At 38.5% G+C, this 21131-nt stretch overlaps 1 protein-coding gene across 4 annotated transcripts in view; it reads left to right on the forward strand.

Annotated features, from left to right (window-relative positions):
* Positions 1 to 21131, forward strand: part of CEP192 (centrosomal protein 192) — a 133667-nt gene that overhangs the window by 64115 nt on the left and 48421 nt on the right. For all 4 annotated transcript variants that reach the window (XM_058692796.1, XM_058692794.1, XM_058692795.1 and 1 more), the window contains 6 exons: positions 2793 to 3615; positions 3710 to 3836; positions 12395 to 12563; positions 14654 to 15575; positions 16773 to 16921; positions 18753 to 18983. In XM_058692796.1, coding sequence (XP_058548779.1) covers positions 2793 to 3615; positions 3710 to 3836; positions 12395 to 12563; positions 14654 to 15575; positions 16773 to 16921; positions 18753 to 18983 — 2421 coding nt within the window. The remainder of the gene's footprint in view (positions 1 to 2792; positions 3616 to 3709; positions 3837 to 12394; positions 12564 to 14653; positions 15576 to 16772; positions 16922 to 18752; positions 18984 to 21131) is intronic.

Raw genomic sequence — 21131 nt, forward strand, 5'->3', positions numbered from 1 at the left:
GCATTATGCTTTAAGCCTAATCTGATATTAATCTATATAAGTAATACCAGCTTTCTTTCTTTAGTGTTTAATTATTTAGTGTTTACATATTATATCTTTTTTATTTTGCTTTTTAACCTTCTATATCTTCATATTTTAGATGTGTCTCTTAAAAGTACATAGAATTGGATTTTATTTTTCAACCAGTTTCACAGTCATTCTTTCTTTCTTACATTTAATGGAATTACCAATATATAGGCATTTAATTCTGGTCTTTTTATTCACTTTCATTCTTTTTTTTGGTATATTCTTGTGGATTTTTTAGAAGTATTTTTTTATATTACTCCAGTTTCCTCCCTTTATTAATTTGGTGATTGTATATTCTTTTCCTGTTATTTTAGTAATTACCTAAGAAATTATAACCTGTTTTCTTTGATTACTAATGTTTAATAAAAATTGAAATTTGTTCTTTTTCTTACCTCTTAGTTAACAGGACCAAAAAACACTGTTTATTCCACTTCAGTCTTACAAGTTACTATTGTTTTATATTTTAAATCTCTATATAAACCCTATAAGCCATTTGATGAAGGTTGTGGTGACTGCTATTATATATAAAACCAATATGCATCTCTGACTTTCCATCTGAGATTTTATTTTGCTTGAAGAATATCCTTATAATTTCTTTTAATAAGGGTCTACTGGTAATGGATTCTGTTTTTATCTCTAAAAAATATCTTTATTTCACCTTTATTCTTAAAGCATATTTTTGTTTAGTATAGACTTCTATGTTAAAAGCAACTTTTAGCAATTTGAATATATTATTTCACATTTCATTCTTATTGCTAACTTTATTAAAGATAATATATCTTACCTGCCTTCTTTAAACATTTTTATCTTTGGTTTTTAATCTGTTTTGCTGGGATGTGCTTAGATACCTTTTGTTTTATCCTGTTTGGGGTTTGTAGGCCTTCTTGAATCTTGGGTTGTTGACTTTCATAAGTTTTAGAAAATTTGCAGCCAGTTTATCTTCAAATAAACTTTTTGTTCTATTTCTCTCCTTTTTCTTTTGAGAGTTCAGGTACAGGTATGTTAGACTTTCTCAGAGTATCCCTTTTTCCTGTTCTCTCTGTTCTATTGTGTATTTTCTGTTACTTTCTCTTTTATGGTTCATTCTGAATATTTTTTCAGACTTCTAAGTCTCATTCTTTTTTCACTTGAGTCCAAGTTGTTGTTAAATCTATCTACTGGGTTCTTAATTTGTTATTGTATTTTTCAACTATATAATCTAATGTGTATTTAGTTCTTTATAATTTCTAGTCCTCTGTGTTCTCAATATTGTCTTTTATTTCCTTAAGTATAATTTTAGATCTTATGTTTTAGATTTAGATGTGTTTTAAATTCTGATAACTCCATTTTCTGTATATCCCCCATGGGTCTGTGTCTCTGGGATTTGGGTCACTTTATCTTGGAACATCATGTGTCATTCATTGATGGAGGGGTGTATTTTTACAGGAAAAGTTATTGAAATAATTTGAGGCCATGGGAGTTATAATCTTCTAGACAGGGTTTATGTTTGCTTCTGACATGAATGAGGAATGCTAGCAATCTCAGATCATTTTAGTCTAGTTACTGAGATTGAACTGATTGGAGCCTGGCCCTCAGTCCTTATGAGAACCAGTCTAATTTTGGTTTCCCTTTTCTCTAGGGTGTAGTCATTTGTGGTCTCATACTAAAGCATGGATGTTTTACAGGGCTACACCCTCCCCCTCATTATTGGTCGACAGTGAACTCTTTTTATACCCTCACCACCATAAGAACAGCTTTGCTGAGCTGCTTCTTAAAGTCGTGTCCACAGCCTTTTCTTGAAACAGTAGATCCCCATAGGGAGGAGCGTCCTCATTACTGGCTTCACCTCTCTGGGATTGTTGCTTCTTTTGGATTCTGACCCCATCGTTTTTGTTTCTTTTTTAGCTCTCCAGTGCCTTCTAAGAGAAGCTTCTGGATATGCTCTCCAGTTCTTTTTTTTTTTTTTTTTTTTAATTTTTTTTTTTTTCAACATTTTTTATTTATTTTTGGGACAGAGAGAGACAGAGCATGAACGGGGGAGGGGCAGAGAGAGAGGGAGACACAGAATCGGAAACAGGCTCCAGGCTCCGAGCCATCAGCCCAGAGCCTGACGAGGGGCTCGAACTCACGGACCGCGAGATCGTGACCTGGCTGAAGTCGGACGCCTAACCGACTGCGCCACCCAGGCGCCCCTATGCTCTCCAGTTCTAATTGTTCTCAGCCAGAGTTGGTTTCCATCATTTAGTCTGCTATTATTGGAGATAGAAGTCTTAACTTGCATTTTTGTATTAAATACATCTGTGTTTTTTGCTGTTAGTTCCATTTCCATTGTTTGCCCATGGTTCCTATTTGTGTCTTCTTAATAAGTAATTCCAATGGTTGAATGAAATTGCCAAGAATTATGCTTGGAATCACAATGGCTCAGTGATTTCTCAATCTCAGTATCTTAATTTTTTTGTTTTAAATTACTGTCTGGTTCAGTTTTAACATCTTTTTAGCATCTCTTTAACTCCTGAAGATTTTTTTTTTTTTTTTTTTTGGACAATTGATAATCTAATTTTGTGGGTAAACCAGGACTCCGTAAGTAAAGTTGATAGTAGCTGTCTTTTTAAGTTACGGTATTAATTGGTATTACCATTAATTTCTTGTTGCTATTAAATCTTATGTAATGTCTAAAGATTAAATTAATATGTACATGTTCATGGAAAGGAGGTAAATTTATCTGATGTGAATTTTCTCATTTCTAGGACACTTCCTTCATGAGTAGCAAACCCCAAAGATACAAAAGCAAGCCACCTACTGGTGGTGATTCTGTACTTAGGATAAGCACCATTGCTTCAGCCATTGCAGATGCATCAGTGAGTACTGATCCTTCCCAACTTGCTGCCATGATCAAGGCACTTTCAAATAAAACCAGAGAGAAGACTTTACAGGAAGACGATAAACAAAAGGACTATTCCATTGTGTCTCAGTTTGTGCCTAATGATACAGAAAAAAGTAATGGATCCAGCATGTTTGATATGGAAAAATACCTTAAAAAAACAGAAGTTAGTAGGTGTGAAGGTGGGCTGGAAAACTTTTCAAGAGCTGGTGTGTCTGATATTTGGGATTTATCTTTACCAAAAGAACAGACTACACAAGATATCCATACAGTGGACTTAGATGCTGCTAATATAAGGGAACCAGAAAAAAATACAGCATGTACTTTTTATGGTGAAAATGGAGAGCACAAGAATCAAGAATCATTTAGAACAAGCTCTCCAAATTCAATTCTTACAAATAGAAAAGAGAGTGAAAGTGCAATAGTTGATGTGAAGACATACCCTATTGATAACAAATTATCAGATGTTGGCAATCACAAAACAGCCACCTCAGTATGCACTCCAATACCTAATAATTATTCATTAGTAAAGAACCCCAGAGTAGCATCCGTTTGGATGTCAGAAGAGTGTGAAGAAATACAAAATAATAGAGAAAATCAGAGCCAAAATGAGTATCTTAGTGAAGGAAGCAACAGTGAAAAACATGTGACTTTTGGAAAACATTCTATAATTGCGCCTAAAAATGTTGGTAAGTGTCGAAGTAATTGGTCACATTTCCAAAATTGCACACAAGTGGTGTATTTTGTTGTTGTTCTCATTGGAAAATAACACCTTTCTGGTAGATTTGAAAAATCACTCTCCTGAGCATGGTGAACACAGCTCAGAGGACGACCAGGAAAGCTTCAGACCTTCCTCCTCTCCACTGAGTCATTCTTCTCCTAGTGAAATATCTGGAACAAGTTTATCAGGGTAGGTGCTTACCTTTTGTTTTTCTTTTTCTTTAATAAAAATATATGTTCAGTATAAGAAAATTAGAAAAAGTGTGAAGAAGAAAAATAATCATTTATAGGTTCATTTCTCAGAGGTAAGTATTGTAAATATTTGTGAATTTGTTTCAAGCCATTTTTCTGTGTAAATTCTTATTCACTTATTATGATGATTCTTTGTATATTTAAGAGGAAATTAGTAATGTTACAGTCTGCACAGTGAATCAGGAATGGATTATTTGATGGCTCTGGTGGATAGTGGTAGATACTACAACATTTTACTGTGTTTTGCCAGTTAATTGTATTGTTTGTTTGCCATTTTAATGATACAGAGATGAACAACTTTGCCCTTGATTTTTTTTTTCTGTGTTTTGACTGATTTCTTAAGGATAGATCTCTAGAAGAGAAATTACCAGGTCAGGAAATTATTAGTGAATTATTTTCTGAATAGGTCTTAAAGACTTGCATTCTCACCATCAGTCATGGTAAGAGTATCCATTTCACTGTTTTCTTATCAGCATTAAAAATTTTTTTTTTTTAGTGTTTATTCATTTTTTGATAGACAGAGCGCGAGTGGGGGAGGGGCAGAGAGAGAGGGAGACACAGAATCCAAAGCAAGCTCCAGGCTCTGAACTGTCAGCACAGAACCTGAGTGGGGCTCGAACTCACAGACCGTGAGATCATGACCTCAGCTGAAGTCGGACGCGCAACCAATTGAGCCACCCAGGTGCCCCTTATTATCAGCATTAAATAGCTTAAAGTTTTGGATTTTTTTTTTTATCTTGTAGTGTTAATTTGATTTTTTAATGCTAATGAGATTGGCAAATAATTTTTCAAGGGTTAGAAGAATCATAGTATTTCATAGGTTTTAACTCAAGCCAATTTAACCATCAAGTTTTAAGAACATTTTAAAATGTAATTTTTTTAGGGGTGCCTGGGTGGCTCAGTTGGGTAAGCATCCAACTTTGGCTCAGGTCACGATCTCACAATTCATGGGTTCGAGCCCTGCATCTAGGCTCTGTACTGACAGGTCAGAGCCTGGAACCTGCTTCGGATTTTGTGTCTCCTTCTCTCTTTGCCCTCCCCCCTGCCGCCCCCACTTGTGCTCTGTCTGTCTGTCTGTCTCTCTCTCTCTCTCAAAACAAATAAACATTTAAAAAAAATTTTTTTAATAAATAAAATGCAATTCTTTTAAAGTGCCATAATTTGCATTATATACATATATAAGTATATGTGTATGTATAATTTTTGAAGAATGTAAATTTACTGCTTTGTGAAATGTATGTATATGTAGTTATGTGTAGATGCACTCCTGCGCCTCTGTATATTTCCCTTCATTACTGTGTTCCTTGTCTACCTAGTTCCCCAATGCCTTCACCAGGGAGCTGCTGTTATTAGTTTCTTAGGTATCTAGAGTTTCTTTATGCATTCATAACCAAATATGAATATATATTCTTGTTGGCATCACTTTTTATACTCAATATAGGGTCCTTTACACACTCCTCAATGTTTTGCTATACAAGGTTACTTTTGTTATACAAGCCTCGTCTGTATTATAGTCATTTTGTTCATGTGAAATAGATACATGTAGGATACATGCCCATAAATGACATTATTGAATCAAAGAGTATTTGCATTCGTGTTCATATTTAAATTAGTACAACCACTCCATAGAGATTGTATTGCTTTAATTTTCCCACCAACAGTTTGAGAGCCTGTTTTCCCACAGCCTCATCAGCAGAATGTTTATAAAACTTTTTGATGGTTGATATTTTGATAGGTGAAAAAAACAGTGTTTCAACATGACTTTAATTCATATGTTTTAGGAGTGATGGTGAGTATCCTGAATAGATACTTTGTAGATACAAAGTATCTGATAGATACTGTAGATACAAAGTATTTCTTCATGTTTGTTGCTCATTTTTCTGATGATTTTTAGTCTTTTTTGTCTCCAATTGTAGGGGCCTTTGATGGTCCCTACAATTAGGGGCCCTGTATTAGGGAGATGAATAGCCCTTTGTGATATTAGTTATAGTTCCTAGTCTTAAGAAGTTTTTTATTTCAGGGTGCTTGGGTGGCTCAGGTGGTTAAGCCTCTGACTCTTGGTTTCGGTTCAGGTCATGATCTCACAGTTCATGGGTTCGAGCCCACATCAGGCTCTGTGCTGACAGCAAGGAGCCTGCTTGGGATTCTCTCTCCCCCTCTCTTTCTGGCCCTCCCACACTCATGCTAAAAAAAAAAAAAAAAAAAAAAAAAAAAAATACTTTTTTTTAAAAAAGAAGGTTTTTTTTTGTTTTGTTTTGTTTTGTTTTTTACTTTGCTTGCATTTTCTGCCACATAGTAAGTTTACTATTAAATTTATACATTTTGCCTTTTATGGCTTTATGAAAGATCTTTTATATGTTTCTCTATGGAAGGATGTTAATAAACAGCAATTGAAAGATGTTAATAAACAGAAAAACTTGCCTAAACAGTAAAATTATAAAAATTTTCAATATTTAAAAAAATTTTTTTGAGTGTTTATTTACTTTGAGAGAGAGAGAGAGCAAGTAGGGCAGGAACAGAGAGAGGGAGACACAGAATCCGAAGCAGGCTCTGAGCTGTCAGCACAGAGACTGACATGGAGCTCGAACTCACGAGCCCTGAGATCATGACCTGAACCAAAGTTGGACACTCAGCTGACTGAGCCTCCCAGGCACCCCAGAAATTTTCAATATTTTGGAACAGGTTGAAATTGTATCTAATTTCAAAGTTAACTATTAAGGGTTTCTCTAACTGCCATTGAAGTTTTGCATACTCATCTGTAACGGTATGGGTAAGCTAGAGCTTAATATCAGTGGAGGGCTTAATAATTTCCAGTTTCAGTTATTCATATATAAGTTCATCTTGCAATACTTTTTCATATACACAGCCACCTCTTATTTAATGGTTCATGTTTACAAAACATTAGAAGTCTCCAGCCCAACCATATTTGAAGGTCATCTGGCCCTGACTTGTCATGATTGATGTCATCCACCAATTTTTCTCCTACATCTCCTCCCTGATATTTGTAAAGTTATCGAGTATTTATCTTTGTATCATTAAATACGCTTCTGCTTCTGACACTTGTTTTAACGGCTTTTAAATGATGTTCTTTGAGTTCCAGCTGTGTTAGTTTCCCATAGCTGCCATAACAGTGTCACCAACTGGGTGGTTTAACACAACAGAAAGGTATTGTCTCATACTCTGTAGATGGGAATTTCAGGGCCATGTTATCTCTGAAGCTTTTGGGGGAGGGGGGTGCTTGGCTGGCTCAGCTGGTATAGCGTACACCTCTTCTTATTTTTAGTTTTATTTAAAAAACATTTTTTTAATGTTTATTTATTGTTGACACAATATAAGAGACAGGGAGGGGGGTGCTTGGCTGGCTCAGCTGGTGTAGTGTGCAACTCTTTATTTTGTTTTATTAAAAAAATTTTTTTTTAATGTTTATTTTTGAGACCATGTGAGAGAGTGCAAGCAGCAGAGGGGCAGACAGAGGGAGAAACAGAATCTGAAGTGGGTTCCAGGCTCTGAGCTGTCAGCCCAGAGCCTGATGTGGGGCTTGAACTCACAAACCATGAGATCATGACCTGAGCCGAAGACGGACGCTTAACCAGCTGAGCCACTCAGGCGCTCCATATAGTGTGCAACTCTTGATCTCGGGCTTGTGAATTCCAGCCCCACATTGGGTGTAGAGATTACTTAAAAATAAAGAAGTCCTTAAACTGAGGCTTTTAGGGGAGGTCCTTCCTTACCTCTTCCAGCTTAGGGTAGTCCTGGGTGTCCACTGGCTTGTAGATGAATTACTCTAATCTCTGCCTCTGTATTCACATGGCTGTCTTGTGTCTTTTTGTCCAGAGTTCTCTCTTACAAGGACACCATTCACATTGGATTGAGGGCCCAGCCTACTCCACTATAACCTTATTTTAATTACTTACATCTTTAGTGCCCCCATTTCCAACCAAGGTCACATTCTGAAGTACTGGGTGTTAAGACTTTAACATACATTTTTTGGGGAAACAGTTCAACCCATAATAGTGTTTGTGACCAATGAGACAATTAGAGAATTTATTCTCATGTTCTTTCCCTTTCCACTTTTTTCTTTTTAGGTACGTAGTTTCTCTGTTGGCATTTCATTTACATTTTGATTCATCACTGTATCCTACACTTGTTTAGTTTTTATTCTGTATTTAAATATATTCATTTTTAGCCATTAGGTGTTTCCTCTCTTGACTGAAGTATGTTCTGTGGTAATTTGCTCAGAGGACGGAGGGAACAATACTCCCTAGGCTCTTTTATGTTCCATAGTTAAACCTGTGTCTTTTGTAATGGAAGCATGGTGTGGCTCTGTTTAAAATCTTTGGCTTATGCTTTTCTCCTTAAGATTTTTGTAGGGATTGCTTTACTGTCGCTGTAGAATGTAGGAGGGAAATCTGAGTCATCCCAATTCTTTCTGTCTCAGAATTGACTTGATCTTTTTGTAAGCTTATGCCAAAAGATGCCTTATCTTTCAAGTCTAGTTTAATTTTAGTAGGCTCTATCTCTATGTTGACTCTTCGTGGTTACTTTGTCCCATCACACGGTATACCATTCAGTATGTGGATTCAAGCATTTAAGGAAGGGAAAATTTTTTTGAATTACTTGTTAAAGTACGATCCTGCTCCATCACCTTACTGCCCCCAGGGCTCTAGAGATTCCTGTGTGAGATCTATTTTGCTTGACATCTGCATTTATTTTCTCTTTAATCATTTGTTTAAGAACTTACTATTTTGGAAAAATTATAGATCCACAGGAGGTTACAAAGATACTGTAGAAGGATTCCCATGTCCCCTTCACCAAGTTTCCCCTAGTGGTTACATTTCTTATAATTATAGCATGGTGTCACCACCAGTGAATGTATGGGTAGAATTCAGTGTCATTTTATCACAGGTATGAATTCATGTAACAACCACCACCACAATGAAAGGTACAGAACTTCACCACCACCACCATGATCTGCCTGTTTCTTAATTTCTGTTTCATCTTGTTTGCATTTCACATGTTTGATCTCTGCATTCCTTACAATGTTTTCTGCAATGTCTCTTCCCTCTGTGTACTTTTCCAATTTCATCTTGTTTTCTGTGGTTTTGATATTTTTAAATTGTATGTGAAGGCATTTAATGAAAGCTATCAGTATAAAGACTTACATTTTTTCCTTCATAGTACCCTTGGTCAGACACAAAATGCTGGCTGGACCCACCCAATTTTTCTTGTGCTCCTAAAAAAATTTACTTCTCTATTATGTGTAGGAAATATACTTAGGGAGATACTAAAGTTTTTCATGAAGTTGGTATATGTTCAGATATTTTGAATGAGGGTATCATGTTTACCTTTCTAAAGTGATCATGGAATTGGTAAGCTTACGCCACATGGGTAAGCTAGCCAGTTACCTGCACCCTCACCTGTTAGCCTGGGACAAAACAACAGGCCTTAATGAGAAAAGGCCAATTTAGAAGTGGGTGAATGCTCTGAATTAACATTGCTGGGGAAAATGCAAGGAGAGTGATGGTGTGTTGCTGAGTTGCTCAGCATACGTGTTTTGCTGCCATCGCCACCAAAGTAAATACTGGTTGAGATCTCTCGATCAGTCTGTGACATGAAATTAATCCATGAATCATTTTGGGTGCAGTTTAGCCTACTAACAAGCTTATTGTCCAAGTTTTGGCCCACTCCTAACCCAATTTTAGGATTTAACAGTATGCGTTGTTGTATTATATTTTTACTGATATATAATTAACATGTAGTAAAATACACAGATCATAAAGATTTCGGTCAGTGGATTTCTGACACTTACGTACACTTATTTAAATACCCCCTGCCCGCTGGAGTGCCTGAGTGGCTTAGTCGGTTGAGCGTCCAACTCTTGATTTCTGCTCTGGCCATGATCCCAGCGTTGTGGGATCAAGCCCTGTGTCAGATTCCGCGCTGAGCATGGTGCCTGCGTGGGATTCTCTCTCTCTCCCTCTGCCCCTCTCTCTTACTTGTGTGCTTGCTCTAATAAAAATTTAAAAAAAATAAATACCACCTTCTAAAAGAGATAGCACATTTATATCCCCACCCCCCGCCCCCGCCCCATTAACAATCCTTTACCTTTTTCAAGTCAATTCTCCTCCTCCTTCCCTGGCCCCACCCTAGCATTCACTTTCTGTTCCATATTACCATAGTTTAGTTTTGTCTGTTCTTGCATTTTATTTCAGTGGAATCATACATTTTTCTGTGTCTAGCTTCCTCCGCTTAACATGTTTTTGAGATTGATCCTGTGGTTGCCTGTACCAGTAGCTCCTTGTGCTCATGGCTGCATAGCACTCCATCACATTACTATGACCGTGCCGTGTATCTGTTCCCCTGTTGCACAACATGTGTTTTTGTTCCAGCCTTGTTCCTAGCTCTGTTTTAGTTTCCTACTACAGCCTTCTTCTCTCTTTTTTCCCTCCTCAACTTCAAATGCCTATATCAGTCTCAGTTGATTTTCCTGGGTTATCCTAACCTCTGCATACATAATTCTTTCTTTCTTCAAGTTTTATTTTCTGTTACCTTTGATTGTTGATTGTGTTCCATCTATTCTCCTTCCTTTTGAGAACCCTGGTTTCCCATTAGTGGACACTGTCTTCTCTGGTCATCTATGACTGTTTTCTTTTTCCTAATTTTCATTTTTTTATACATTCACTCTGTATGATGGTGTAGCTGCTCAAGTGTTTACACTCTGCATCGTTGATTTTCTCTAGTATCAATTATGCTTTTTGTTCCTACATAGACTAATTTTGTGTACATTTACTTTTATTGAAGTCATCCTTTTCTGTTATGATAAAATGAGTGTGATTTTTTTTTGAGTGGGATATTGTTATTCTTTTTCTCTAGTTTCTGCCATCTTGTATTCCTTTAAGTGTTGTTTGTTTTGTTTTGTTTTTTTTTAACTCATGGTTTACTATTGGTCAAAATTTTCATCTGTCCAGTGGCAACATTTTTTTGGTGAGTGTACTTTTTCTGATAAGTTTTGCTGTTCATTAGCATTCCTGTTAGCTGATCTTCCACCTACTTTCCAGCAGGTTCATAGGACTGATTTAGACCTTCTAATTCCAGAACCACCTTTGTGTCTCCATATGGCTAGCTCCTTGGCAGTTTTGGGATTCCTTTGAAGTTTGACATCTCAACTGAAATTTCTCTCTTTATTTCCATGCATTCTTACAGTTCACTTGTCATTACTTGAAGTAATACACCCAAAGTACATTTGTTCCTTTCCTTTTTTTAATGATTTTTTAAAAATTTATTTATTTATTTTGAGAGAGAGCACACATGAACAAGTGCGTGAGCAGAGGGGAGACAGAGAGAGAGAGAGGGAATCCAAGAAGGCTCCACAATGTCAGCACAGAGCTCCATGCAGGGCTCGAGCTCACAAACCATGATATCATGACGTGAGCTGAAATAAAGAGTTGGACACTTATCTGACTGAGCCACCCAAGCATCCCTCTAATCTTTTTTTTTTTTTTTAATGTAATGAACATCTTTCTGAGTCAAAGGATAATACTCAACAGCATGATTTAAAATGGCTGCACAGTGTTTTATTGTGTGTTTGTGCCATAATTTCTATAGCCTAATTTCTCCTATATGATTAGGATTTCTTGCTTTATTAAAGGATGACATACCCTTTTGATAAAGTCTTTATAAATAGCATTGATTTTTTTTCCTTAGGATTAATTCCTAGGTGTAGAATGTCTGAGTCAAAATGATATGCATTGCTTTTTTTTTGATATGCATTGCTTAATTGCTCAGCCAAAGGTTGTTTCACTTCATATTCCGCTCAGCGGTGTATGACTGATACCATTTCTTTGCACTTATATATGTGATTCTTTTTTTCATCTGTACTCTTTGAGGGCAGGAATTTTTGAACACTCTGCTCCTTGCTTTATATCAGGTATTCAATAAATGTTTTTTTTTTTTTAATTTTTTTTTTCAACTTTTTTTTTTTTTTTTTTTTTTTTTTGGGGACAGAGAGAGACAGAGCATGAACGGGGGAGGGGCAGAGAGAGAGGGAGACACAGAATCGGAAACAGGCTCCAGGCTCCGAGCCATCAGCCCAGAGCCTGACGTGGGGCTCGAACTCACGGACCGCGAGATCGTGACCTGGCTGAAGATGGACGCTTAACCGACTGCGCCACCCAGGCGCCCCCAATAAATGTTTATCAAATAAATGACTAGCATTGTTCTGTGACTGTATATGAAGTTTGTTAATGAAAATGCCACAACCCTTTTTCTTACAATAGTTTACCAAGTACTTTATTCAATAGGGATATGATTTATAATTTTAGATAATTAAGGTAAAAAAAAAAAAAAGAATCCATGATTGAGTTATTATATATGGCAGCTAGAGCAGAGACTATAGATTAACAAACTTGTAGGCAAGCAGAAATGGCTTTTTGTCAGTCTAGATAATGTTAAATAAGGGAATGGAAAACTCTAATCATGAGATATTCTCCCTTTTAGGTGTGCTTCAGAGTCTTCTGGTTCAGCAGCTCATCAGAAGCTTCCCTGTGAGAGTGAGTTGTCTCAGTTGGTGTGTCCACAAGCTAGTGTGAGTAGGCTGACTTATGTGTCTGAACAAGAGAGCACCCGTCCCACTCTAGCCTCAGATCATTGCCTTGAGGACTGCAAGGTGGGCAGCATTTCTGTTATTTCTTCATTAAAGCTTATGCTTTAAAGTATTACTGATGTAGGAGTCAGACTGAAATTTAGGCCTATGTAATTTCTGTTGCTGTTTTACCTTTAGGGTGTGTGTGTGTGTTTTGATCAAACAGCTACTCATGTTGAGTAGGCACTAGATGTACACAAGTATTTTAGTATCTGCCCTCTAAAAGCTTCTAGTCTGTTGGGGGACACTTACCAGGTATACTGTAATGAAGTACACTGTGATCCACCTAGGTATGCTGTGGGATTCAGAAGGAGGTAACTACAAATCTGATTGGACTTGGTGATGGTTCAACAAAGGTTTATGGGAGGGATAAATAATGTATTGAAACCATATTTTGCAGAATTACTTGGCAGGGAGGAAGCAGACGAATGAGGGAAGATATGGAGTTGTACAGTAGAAGGCTGCAGTGAGTCATTCATGGGGATGGGGAGAGGCCAAACCATGAAGAGTCTTGGATGTAAAATTTGGGAGTTTGAAGGCTCTTAAGCAGGACACCGACATGACCTGTATTAATTTTTTAAAAGCTCATTAGAACCAGGAGGATTTGACACCAGACTGCTGTAGTCAGTCAGGCAAGAGACGCTGTGGGCTTGGATTAAGCTAGTGGCAGTGACGATAGGAGAGAAGCAGGTAGATCTGAGGGATTTATGTGGGAGAAACTAGATTTTATTATGTGTGTGTGTGTGTGTGTGTGTGTGTGTGTGTGTGTGTGTGGTGAATATGATAGTATTCAGTTTTTTAATGAGCTGAATGAATATAACTATTGATTGCAATACAGTCCTCCTCCACTAACCCATTACTAAATATATTCACTAAAGTTACTATATATATATGGTGTCATGTTGGGCAAATCCTTGAAAGCTGTCATTTTGATGGTGCTGTTAAATGTTGGGTCTTTATGTACTTAGTATAATACAGGCTGAATTATGGAGTTAGATGGGCTCTCCTCTGCTACTTTCTGAGATAGACTGTAGCTTCCTCTTTCTTCATCTGTAAGGAGAGACAGTGATGTGAAAACAGGGCTTGGCACCAAGAAGTCACCACTGAATACATACTGGCTGTTATTTATTTTTATTGATTTGATTGGTTGATGATATCTGGCAAATAACCTGGTCTTTGTTTATTAATGTCTCTATCTGTTTGGTGTAAGAAAAATTTCCAAACCAAGTGCCAAGAATAGTCAGTGAGGGTTAAGTGCATCTTAACTTGTACGTAAATTCCAGTTGGTTGACCCTGCAGAGATGTAGATGTCACTCCTATGGTGATGCATTATCATGAAATGAATATATGAACATTAACTGCGGCTGTTACTTCTTATTTAAGAAAACAGAACCACATAATCTTAGACATCAGAAAAGAGTGCTCATAGAAATCAGCATGGAGGTGCCTCGGTGGTTCAGTCTGTTCAGAGTCTGACTCTTGATTTCAGCTCAGGGTGTGATCTTGCAGTTCATGGGATTGAGCCCTGTGTTGGGCTCTGCACTGACAGTGCTGAACTGAATATGCTTGGGGATTCTCTCTTCCTCTCTCTCTGCCCCTCCCCAGCTTGTGCATGCACACGCTCTCTCTCTGTCTTTCTCAATAAATAAAAAAGAGATTAGCATCTTCAAGCATAACAGCAGTATAGACAAACAATGGGGTGGGAGAGCCTGTGAGTTACATTGATTATTTCTGAACTCATGTCGATATCACTTGAAAGCTTGGTCACACCCAACTCCTGTGTTATTAATTTACCTAGATTTTAATTGTACTTTTTATTGTAGTTCCAGGAAAACAATCCCTTAAATTTAACGAAAGTACTTGTCTCTGGTCCTTTATCTGTGTAAATTTGTCAGAGATGTAATTGGTATATATCTCTTTAGTCTCCTCATGATTTCTGTGAAACAACTGTACACTTTTCTAACTTTTAATCTTGCATTTCACAGCTGTAAAAAGTTGGCCTTTTTTTTTTCAGAGTTAATGTCATGTAGGTCTTTTTTATTTGAGATTATATCAGCATGGTTTGAATTTGTAACAGTTTGTGGATTATTTAACATTTTATTTGTCACACACAGAGTGATGTCACCAGTGAATTGAGTACCACAATTATTCAAGCCAGTCCAGTTCCATCAGAGGAACAGGCTGTGGAAAAACTGACAGAAAAAGGTTCATTTCAAAGTAGAAGTAAAGGAGCACTATCGTATATTATCCAAAAAGACTCAGATACAGGCAATGTGCCAGAAATGACTTCTCTGAGTAGCAAACCTGAAGATGCAAAACCTTACTTTAGGTTGAGTGAAGATCTTTCCTCCAAGAGTGGAGATCTATCGGAAGCCAGTGCAGTCGGGTTGACCTCTCACCCCACTGAATTGGACCAGATGGGCCTGGCTCTACTGAGCAAGACAGGTCTCGCCCGCCCAGCCATGTCAGCGATGCCACACCTCCCTGTGTCACGTCAGGCTTCTGTGAACGAAAGTGAAAGAGTATCCTCTGAAGATCCGCTAACTGCCAGCAATGCAGTAAGTGGCCAGATTCCTCATCGGATGGCCCCTGGAAATGAGGGTGCCCCTATTCCCAGCACCATGGCTCGTGGCTCTGCTTCTGAGATGCAGAACGTGCCCACTGCACTTCCTACACTCTTGACTCAACATTCTTTTACCACGGCTCCCTTTGCCCAGCACTATTTAGGAACACTGTCTTCAGCTGGAAATGTTGTTTTGCCTCAGTGCCATGCTGGCAGCGCCACTGTCTGTGGATTTTCGGGAAGCTGTCCTTATTCTGCTGTTGCAGGAGAGCATGTTCAGAACTCTGTGGCCATGGGAATTTGTCTAGGGCAAAATACCAGCTCTGGATTGATGGGTACCTCTTCCCTTTATAACCCATATTCTAATGCCTTAAATCAGAATCTTCTAAGTACGGCAAAACCTTTTCCCGTGCAGTCCGTTGGTACAAACTGTGGAATTGAACCATGGGATTCAGGAATGCTGTCAGGATTTGGTAAGATGTTTTTCCTCTGTTACTGCTAATTGTCGCTTGCTGTTATTGAAAAATTGTGTTTTCTCAAACGAGGCCACAAAACTAGTTTGTTTCAGGGAGATAGTGGTTGGCCTGAATTTCTCTTAAGTTTTATTCTTTGTTCTCAATTGAAATCACAGACCATGATATATTTCTGTGCAAGGGTCTCCAACGTGGCTTTAGAAAAGCATGAACACTTAATGCAGGTGAAACTCCTGATGTCTTTGTCTTCCTGTCTTTCTTGTGCTCTGCACTTGGATTTCTGTAATTGCTTCAACAAGGAACTGTCCAGTTCAGGATTGGCTCTCTGGAGGAGTGAGTCTCCTTCCACTTAAAAAAAATTTTTTTAATGTTTATTTATTTTTGACAGAGAGGGAGACAGAGTGTGAGTGGGGAGGGGCAGAGAGAGAGGGAGACACAGAATCTGAAGAAGGCTTCAGGCTCTGAACTGTCAGCACAGAGCCCCACGTGGGGTTTGAACTCACAAACCATGAGATCATGACCTGAGCCAAAGTCAGACACCCAACTGACTGAGCTACCCAGGTGCCCCTCCTTCCACTTTTTAAAGTCTTTTGGGGGATAACAGTTGTGGTGAGAGACAGTATCCTTCCACTTTTGTCTGCAGTGGCTGAACTGCTCCTGGATTCTTTTGCTAGAGATGGTCACTCTAAGCAGAGTTGGGTGTTGTGCGTTCCCTGACATCATACACACGGCCACTGGAGTGCTGTCTTTTCTACCCCCCTGTTCTTCTCAAGGAAATTCCAAAGTTACTACATAAGGATAGTGAAAAGATTTGGTCTTATTAAAACTGAGAAGATGTATAAATCTTGAAAGTTCGAGCCCTGTGTTGTTTCTTACTAGGTTAGGTAGTGGCTTATATTTGTGGCAGAAAAAAGGAAGAGATTACTAATAGGCAGTACATTGAAGAGTTGATTCGCTGTAAATTGTGGGTTTGATCAGTTGTACTTGTTCTTCCTGAGCTGGATACAGCAAGCAAAAATTGTTGGCCTGGGCTGAGGCTTATACAATGTCAAGGACTCCTAAAGACCCAGTGCACTTCATCCTGTAGCTCTTAGGTGTAAATAGGTAGTCTTACATAAAAATTTCCATTTAACTAATTGTTCTTTTAATCAGATGTTTGATATCACTTGCATTTGACTACCCTCTGTCTTTACCCAGGGAAAGTCAGAGTACCTGAGGAGTTGAAGTTTCCTCATGCTTGCTGTGTTGGCATTGCTTCCCAGACCCACCTTAGTGTACTTAACCCAACTGACCGCTGGCTACAGGTCAGCATTGGGGTTCTCACTGTTAGTGTTAATGGTGAAAAGGTAAGCTTTCTGTGTCTTTCTCCTGTCACTTAGCAATTGCATTTTGATTAATGTTAGATTTCTCCTTTCTCTAGTATTTCCTTTTATACTTGGGAGTCTGTCCTCCCCCACCTTGTATGCCTTCACAGAATCATTGAAATGGTATGTGAAAGAATAACATTGTGTCTTTTTCTTAGCACCTCCTTTTCTTGTAGTACTGCATTGAGAAGTGAAATGTGATTGTGGTTCTCTGTTTCTATCAGTTATTTATTTATCATTATATTTCATTGTTATTTATTCATAAAACCATGCGAATATGCTTTAAGTGCTATTTAAACCACCAAAAACTTGGATTTCTGCTATTTGTTGGTTTTGTTAAATGTGATTGAATATAAGTTACTATCATTTATCAAAAAACAAGTTATTCTTGGGACCTATATCTTCATTCAATAAGTGGAATCTTTTTGACTAATTTATCTGATCTTTTTTTTTTTTTTTTTTTTTTAGAAACATTTTTACTGTTTATTTATTTATTTACTTTTTTGAGAGAGACAGAGTGTGAGTGGGAGAGGGCAGAGAGAGGCAGACACAGAATCTGGAGCAGGCTCTAGGCTCTGAGCTGTCTGCCCAGAGCCCGACATGGGGCTCGAACCCGCGAACTGCGAGATCACGACCTGAGCCGAAGTCAGATGCTTAACCGACTGAGCCGCCCAGGCGCCCCTATCTGATCATGTTTTTACATGATCTTTTGAAATACCTGGAAATACAATTTTAACATTAACTCTTAACAGCAAGGGTCTCTCACATGATCAGTTAGAGGTGGTAAAGTACAATACTCTAAATCTCCTTTCATGATTACAATGATGTAGACATGATTGAGCAGGAAAGGTGGGAAATGTGGTCAGCAGCTCCTATTTTGGAATGCCCTGGTTTTGCGACTGACACTTGCAGATGAGCATTGGTGGATGAGTTTACTTTCTCTCTTACCTCCTGGTAAGATTTACCTGGCAAAATAAGATTGTGTCTAGGGGCACCTGGGTGGCTCAGTCAGTTAAGTGTCTGACTTTGGCTCAGGTCATGATCTCATGATTCGTGGGTTTGAGCCCTGCGTTGGGCTCTGTGCTGACAGCTCAGAGCCTGGAGCCTGCTTCTGATTCTGTGTTTCGCTCTCTCTCTGCCCCTCCCCTGCTCATGTGTGCGCGCGCTCTCTCTCTCTCTCTGTCTCAAAAATAAATACACATTGAAAAAAAAAAAAGATTGTCTCTAGTCTCCCTCTTCCCTTTTCCTAGCCTTTACCCTCTGATCCTGAGGTTGGATGGAAAGCATGTGATAGCAGGAAAGTGTTAAGGGTGGGAGGTAAGCTTGGAGGCCCTTTTAGGGGCATGTAGGAAGTAGTGTTGCCTCTGGATGCGGGAATAGAAAAGAATGCCCTCATGTATAGTGAGGAGGGAGGGTTTGGCATGAGTCATAATCATGGACTGAGTAGCCTGATCAGGACCTTGGAAGTCAGTCTAATGTCCCTGATGACACAAAAACCGGTCCTGGGTGATGTGCAGGGCACCAGAGTGCTGCCTTTTCCAGGGGCTCTTTCATTGGAAATGAGGGTATAGATAAGCTGTGTTTGCTTTAAAACAGACTAGGGGACACACAGTCAACTTATCTTCATAAGTCTTCATAATTTTGACTAATTGTACTTTATCGATAATGGGTTATAAGGCTTAGATATTTTGAAAGGTAAATTTCTAGATTTGGTAGTTTGAGAAGAAAAGGATCTTAAACTAGTTGATTTCTGATTCTTGATTTTCAATGTGAAACCATTTCTTAACGAACTGTGTGGCACTTTTTTTTAAAGGTGGATCTTTCAGCATATCCTTGTTTAGTTTTCAAGAATAAAGTCATCATGAGACCTCATGCCACAGAAGAGATAAAAGTACTTTTCATACCATCTGATCCTGGGATTTTCAGATGTATATTCAGTGTTGCTTGTTGGCCATTTTCAGCAGATGCTGAGACCATAGTACAAGCAGAAGCCTTGGCAAGCAGAGTCGTTCTCACAGCTGTTGCTGAGACGCCTGTGATTGAGGTAACTACTTGTAAGCAAGTCTTTGTCATGCCTGGCATTTGAATGAAGCCTGTTTAACCCTTAAGAGGTAATATTTGGGAGAAATGAATATGTGGGTAAATATGCCACAAAGTTACTTTCAAGCTACCATTAGTTCTTAATTAGCTTCTTACTTTAGAATTTAAAATTATTTCTGTTGGGGCTCCTGGGTGACTCAGTTGGGTGTCCAACTTTGGTTCAGGTCATGATCACACAGTTCGTGAGTTCAAGCCCTGTGTTGGGCTCTCTGCTGTCAGCATCTGCTTCAGATCCTCTCTCTCCCTCTCTCTCTGCCCCTCCCCTGCTTTCTTTCCTCTCTCTCACTCTCTCTCTCTCTCTCAAAAATAAACATTAATGGAGCATCTGGGTGGCTCAGTCGGTGAAGCGTTTCACTCTTGGTTTCGGCTCAGGTTATGAGTTCATGGCTTCGTGGGTTGTAACCCTGCATCAGGCTCTGCACTGGCAGTGGGGAGCCTGCTTGGGATTCTATCTTCCCGTCTCTCTGCCCCTCCCTATTTGTGCTGTCTCTGTCTCTCAATATAAATAAATAACTTTAAAAAAAGTAAACATTAAAAAAAATTACTGGGGCACCCGGGTGGCTCAGTCGATTAAGTGTCCAACTTCTGCTCAGATCATGATCTCACGGTTCACGAGTTTGAGCCCTGCGTCAGGCTCTGTGCTGACAGCTCAGAGCCTGGAGCCTGCTTCAGATTCTGTGTCTCCCTCTCTCTCTGTCCCTCCCCTGCTTACATTCTGTCTCTCTTTCCTAAAAATAAACATTTAAAAAAAAATAATTTCTATTGTTTTGCGGAAATTCAGCTCTACTTGCTGGATGTGGGTGTTAGTTTGGGATGTTCTGAAAAGTCACCAGACATATTGGGTTGTTTGTTTTAAAAGCGACTAAGAAATGTAATGAGATCAGTGATTTTCCCTGGTGGTATGTAAACGTTGGCTGTTATATATTAACCTTTTAAATACCACTTTAAGAAAGAATACAGGAAGTGGTTACGTAGGGGACATCTTGAATATATGTGTATAGGGAAAATAACTGCCTTATGTTACATGAATGAGTGTTTCAGGTTGGAATAACTTTCAGTAACCACATCACATATGGATTTAAAAAGTGTTTCGATATCAGTTTGGATGCACATGAAGACTAAGCTTCATGGATGCTGGAAGACAGCTTAGACAGTGTCTCTAGTGATGAAGAAGCCACCAGTGTTGATGATCTTGCCAGTGTTTGAGTACAGTTGTTTTCTGCCTAGAATACTTCTCCCACACACCGCATACTCTCTCACTGTTGGTGGAATGGCAGTCCCCACCTATTCCCTCATCCCTGCATGCCCACCTCCCTTTGCCCACTTTACTTTTCTGCTTAGCATTTTTAGCATTGTCATACTAAATATTTACCTGTTTATTGTCTGATCCTCTTTGCTCCCACTAGAGTGTGAGCTCTGTGGGGGCCAGGACATGTGTCTCTTTTGTTCACTTCCAAAATAGTGCTTGGCATATAGTAAGGGCTCAAGTAATAGTTGTTTGAACTATCAATTCAAATAGAAAGTGGAAATAGCAATATTTCTAAATATATGTGGTTTCTGAAACATTGTATTACATTCGTGTCGACCAAAACCAATGACTATAGTCAGTTAGCTATTTCATCCATATCATTAAAGATTTATGTAGTAAGTCTGGCCAAGGAAGACTTTTTGATCTTGGAGAAATTGGATTGTTACGCATTTTAAAGTACATTTATAGTTTCCAAATGTTTTGGGAATGTTCCAGCAGCCTCTCCCCATTGCATGCCCCATGTTGGAGTCAGAATATGGGTTGACGAGGGGAAGAAGGGAAGAGATTCTGTAGTTTAGCATGAGTTCAATCTATGTTAATGTTTCTTGTGTGCTTGAAAAGAATGACTCTAATTTCTCTTAGGTGCAGAATTCTTTTACATGTCCTTTAGCTCTACTTTGTTACTGTCTTCTGTATCGTTATTAACATTTCTGTGTGTTTAGTCTTTTTGTCTTTAAGAGAAGTTTTGTGGATTTGTCTGTTTCTCCTTATAACTCTATTGATTTTTGTCTTGGGTATTCTGAGCTCTGTTATGTGTGTTTAGACTCAAGATAATTTTATCTT

This window comes from Neofelis nebulosa, chromosome 11 (genome assembly GCF_028018385.1).
Source record: "Neofelis nebulosa isolate mNeoNeb1 chromosome 11, mNeoNeb1.pri, whole genome shotgun sequence".
Classification (NCBI taxonomy): Eukaryota; Metazoa; Chordata; class Mammalia; order Carnivora; family Felidae; genus Neofelis; species Neofelis nebulosa.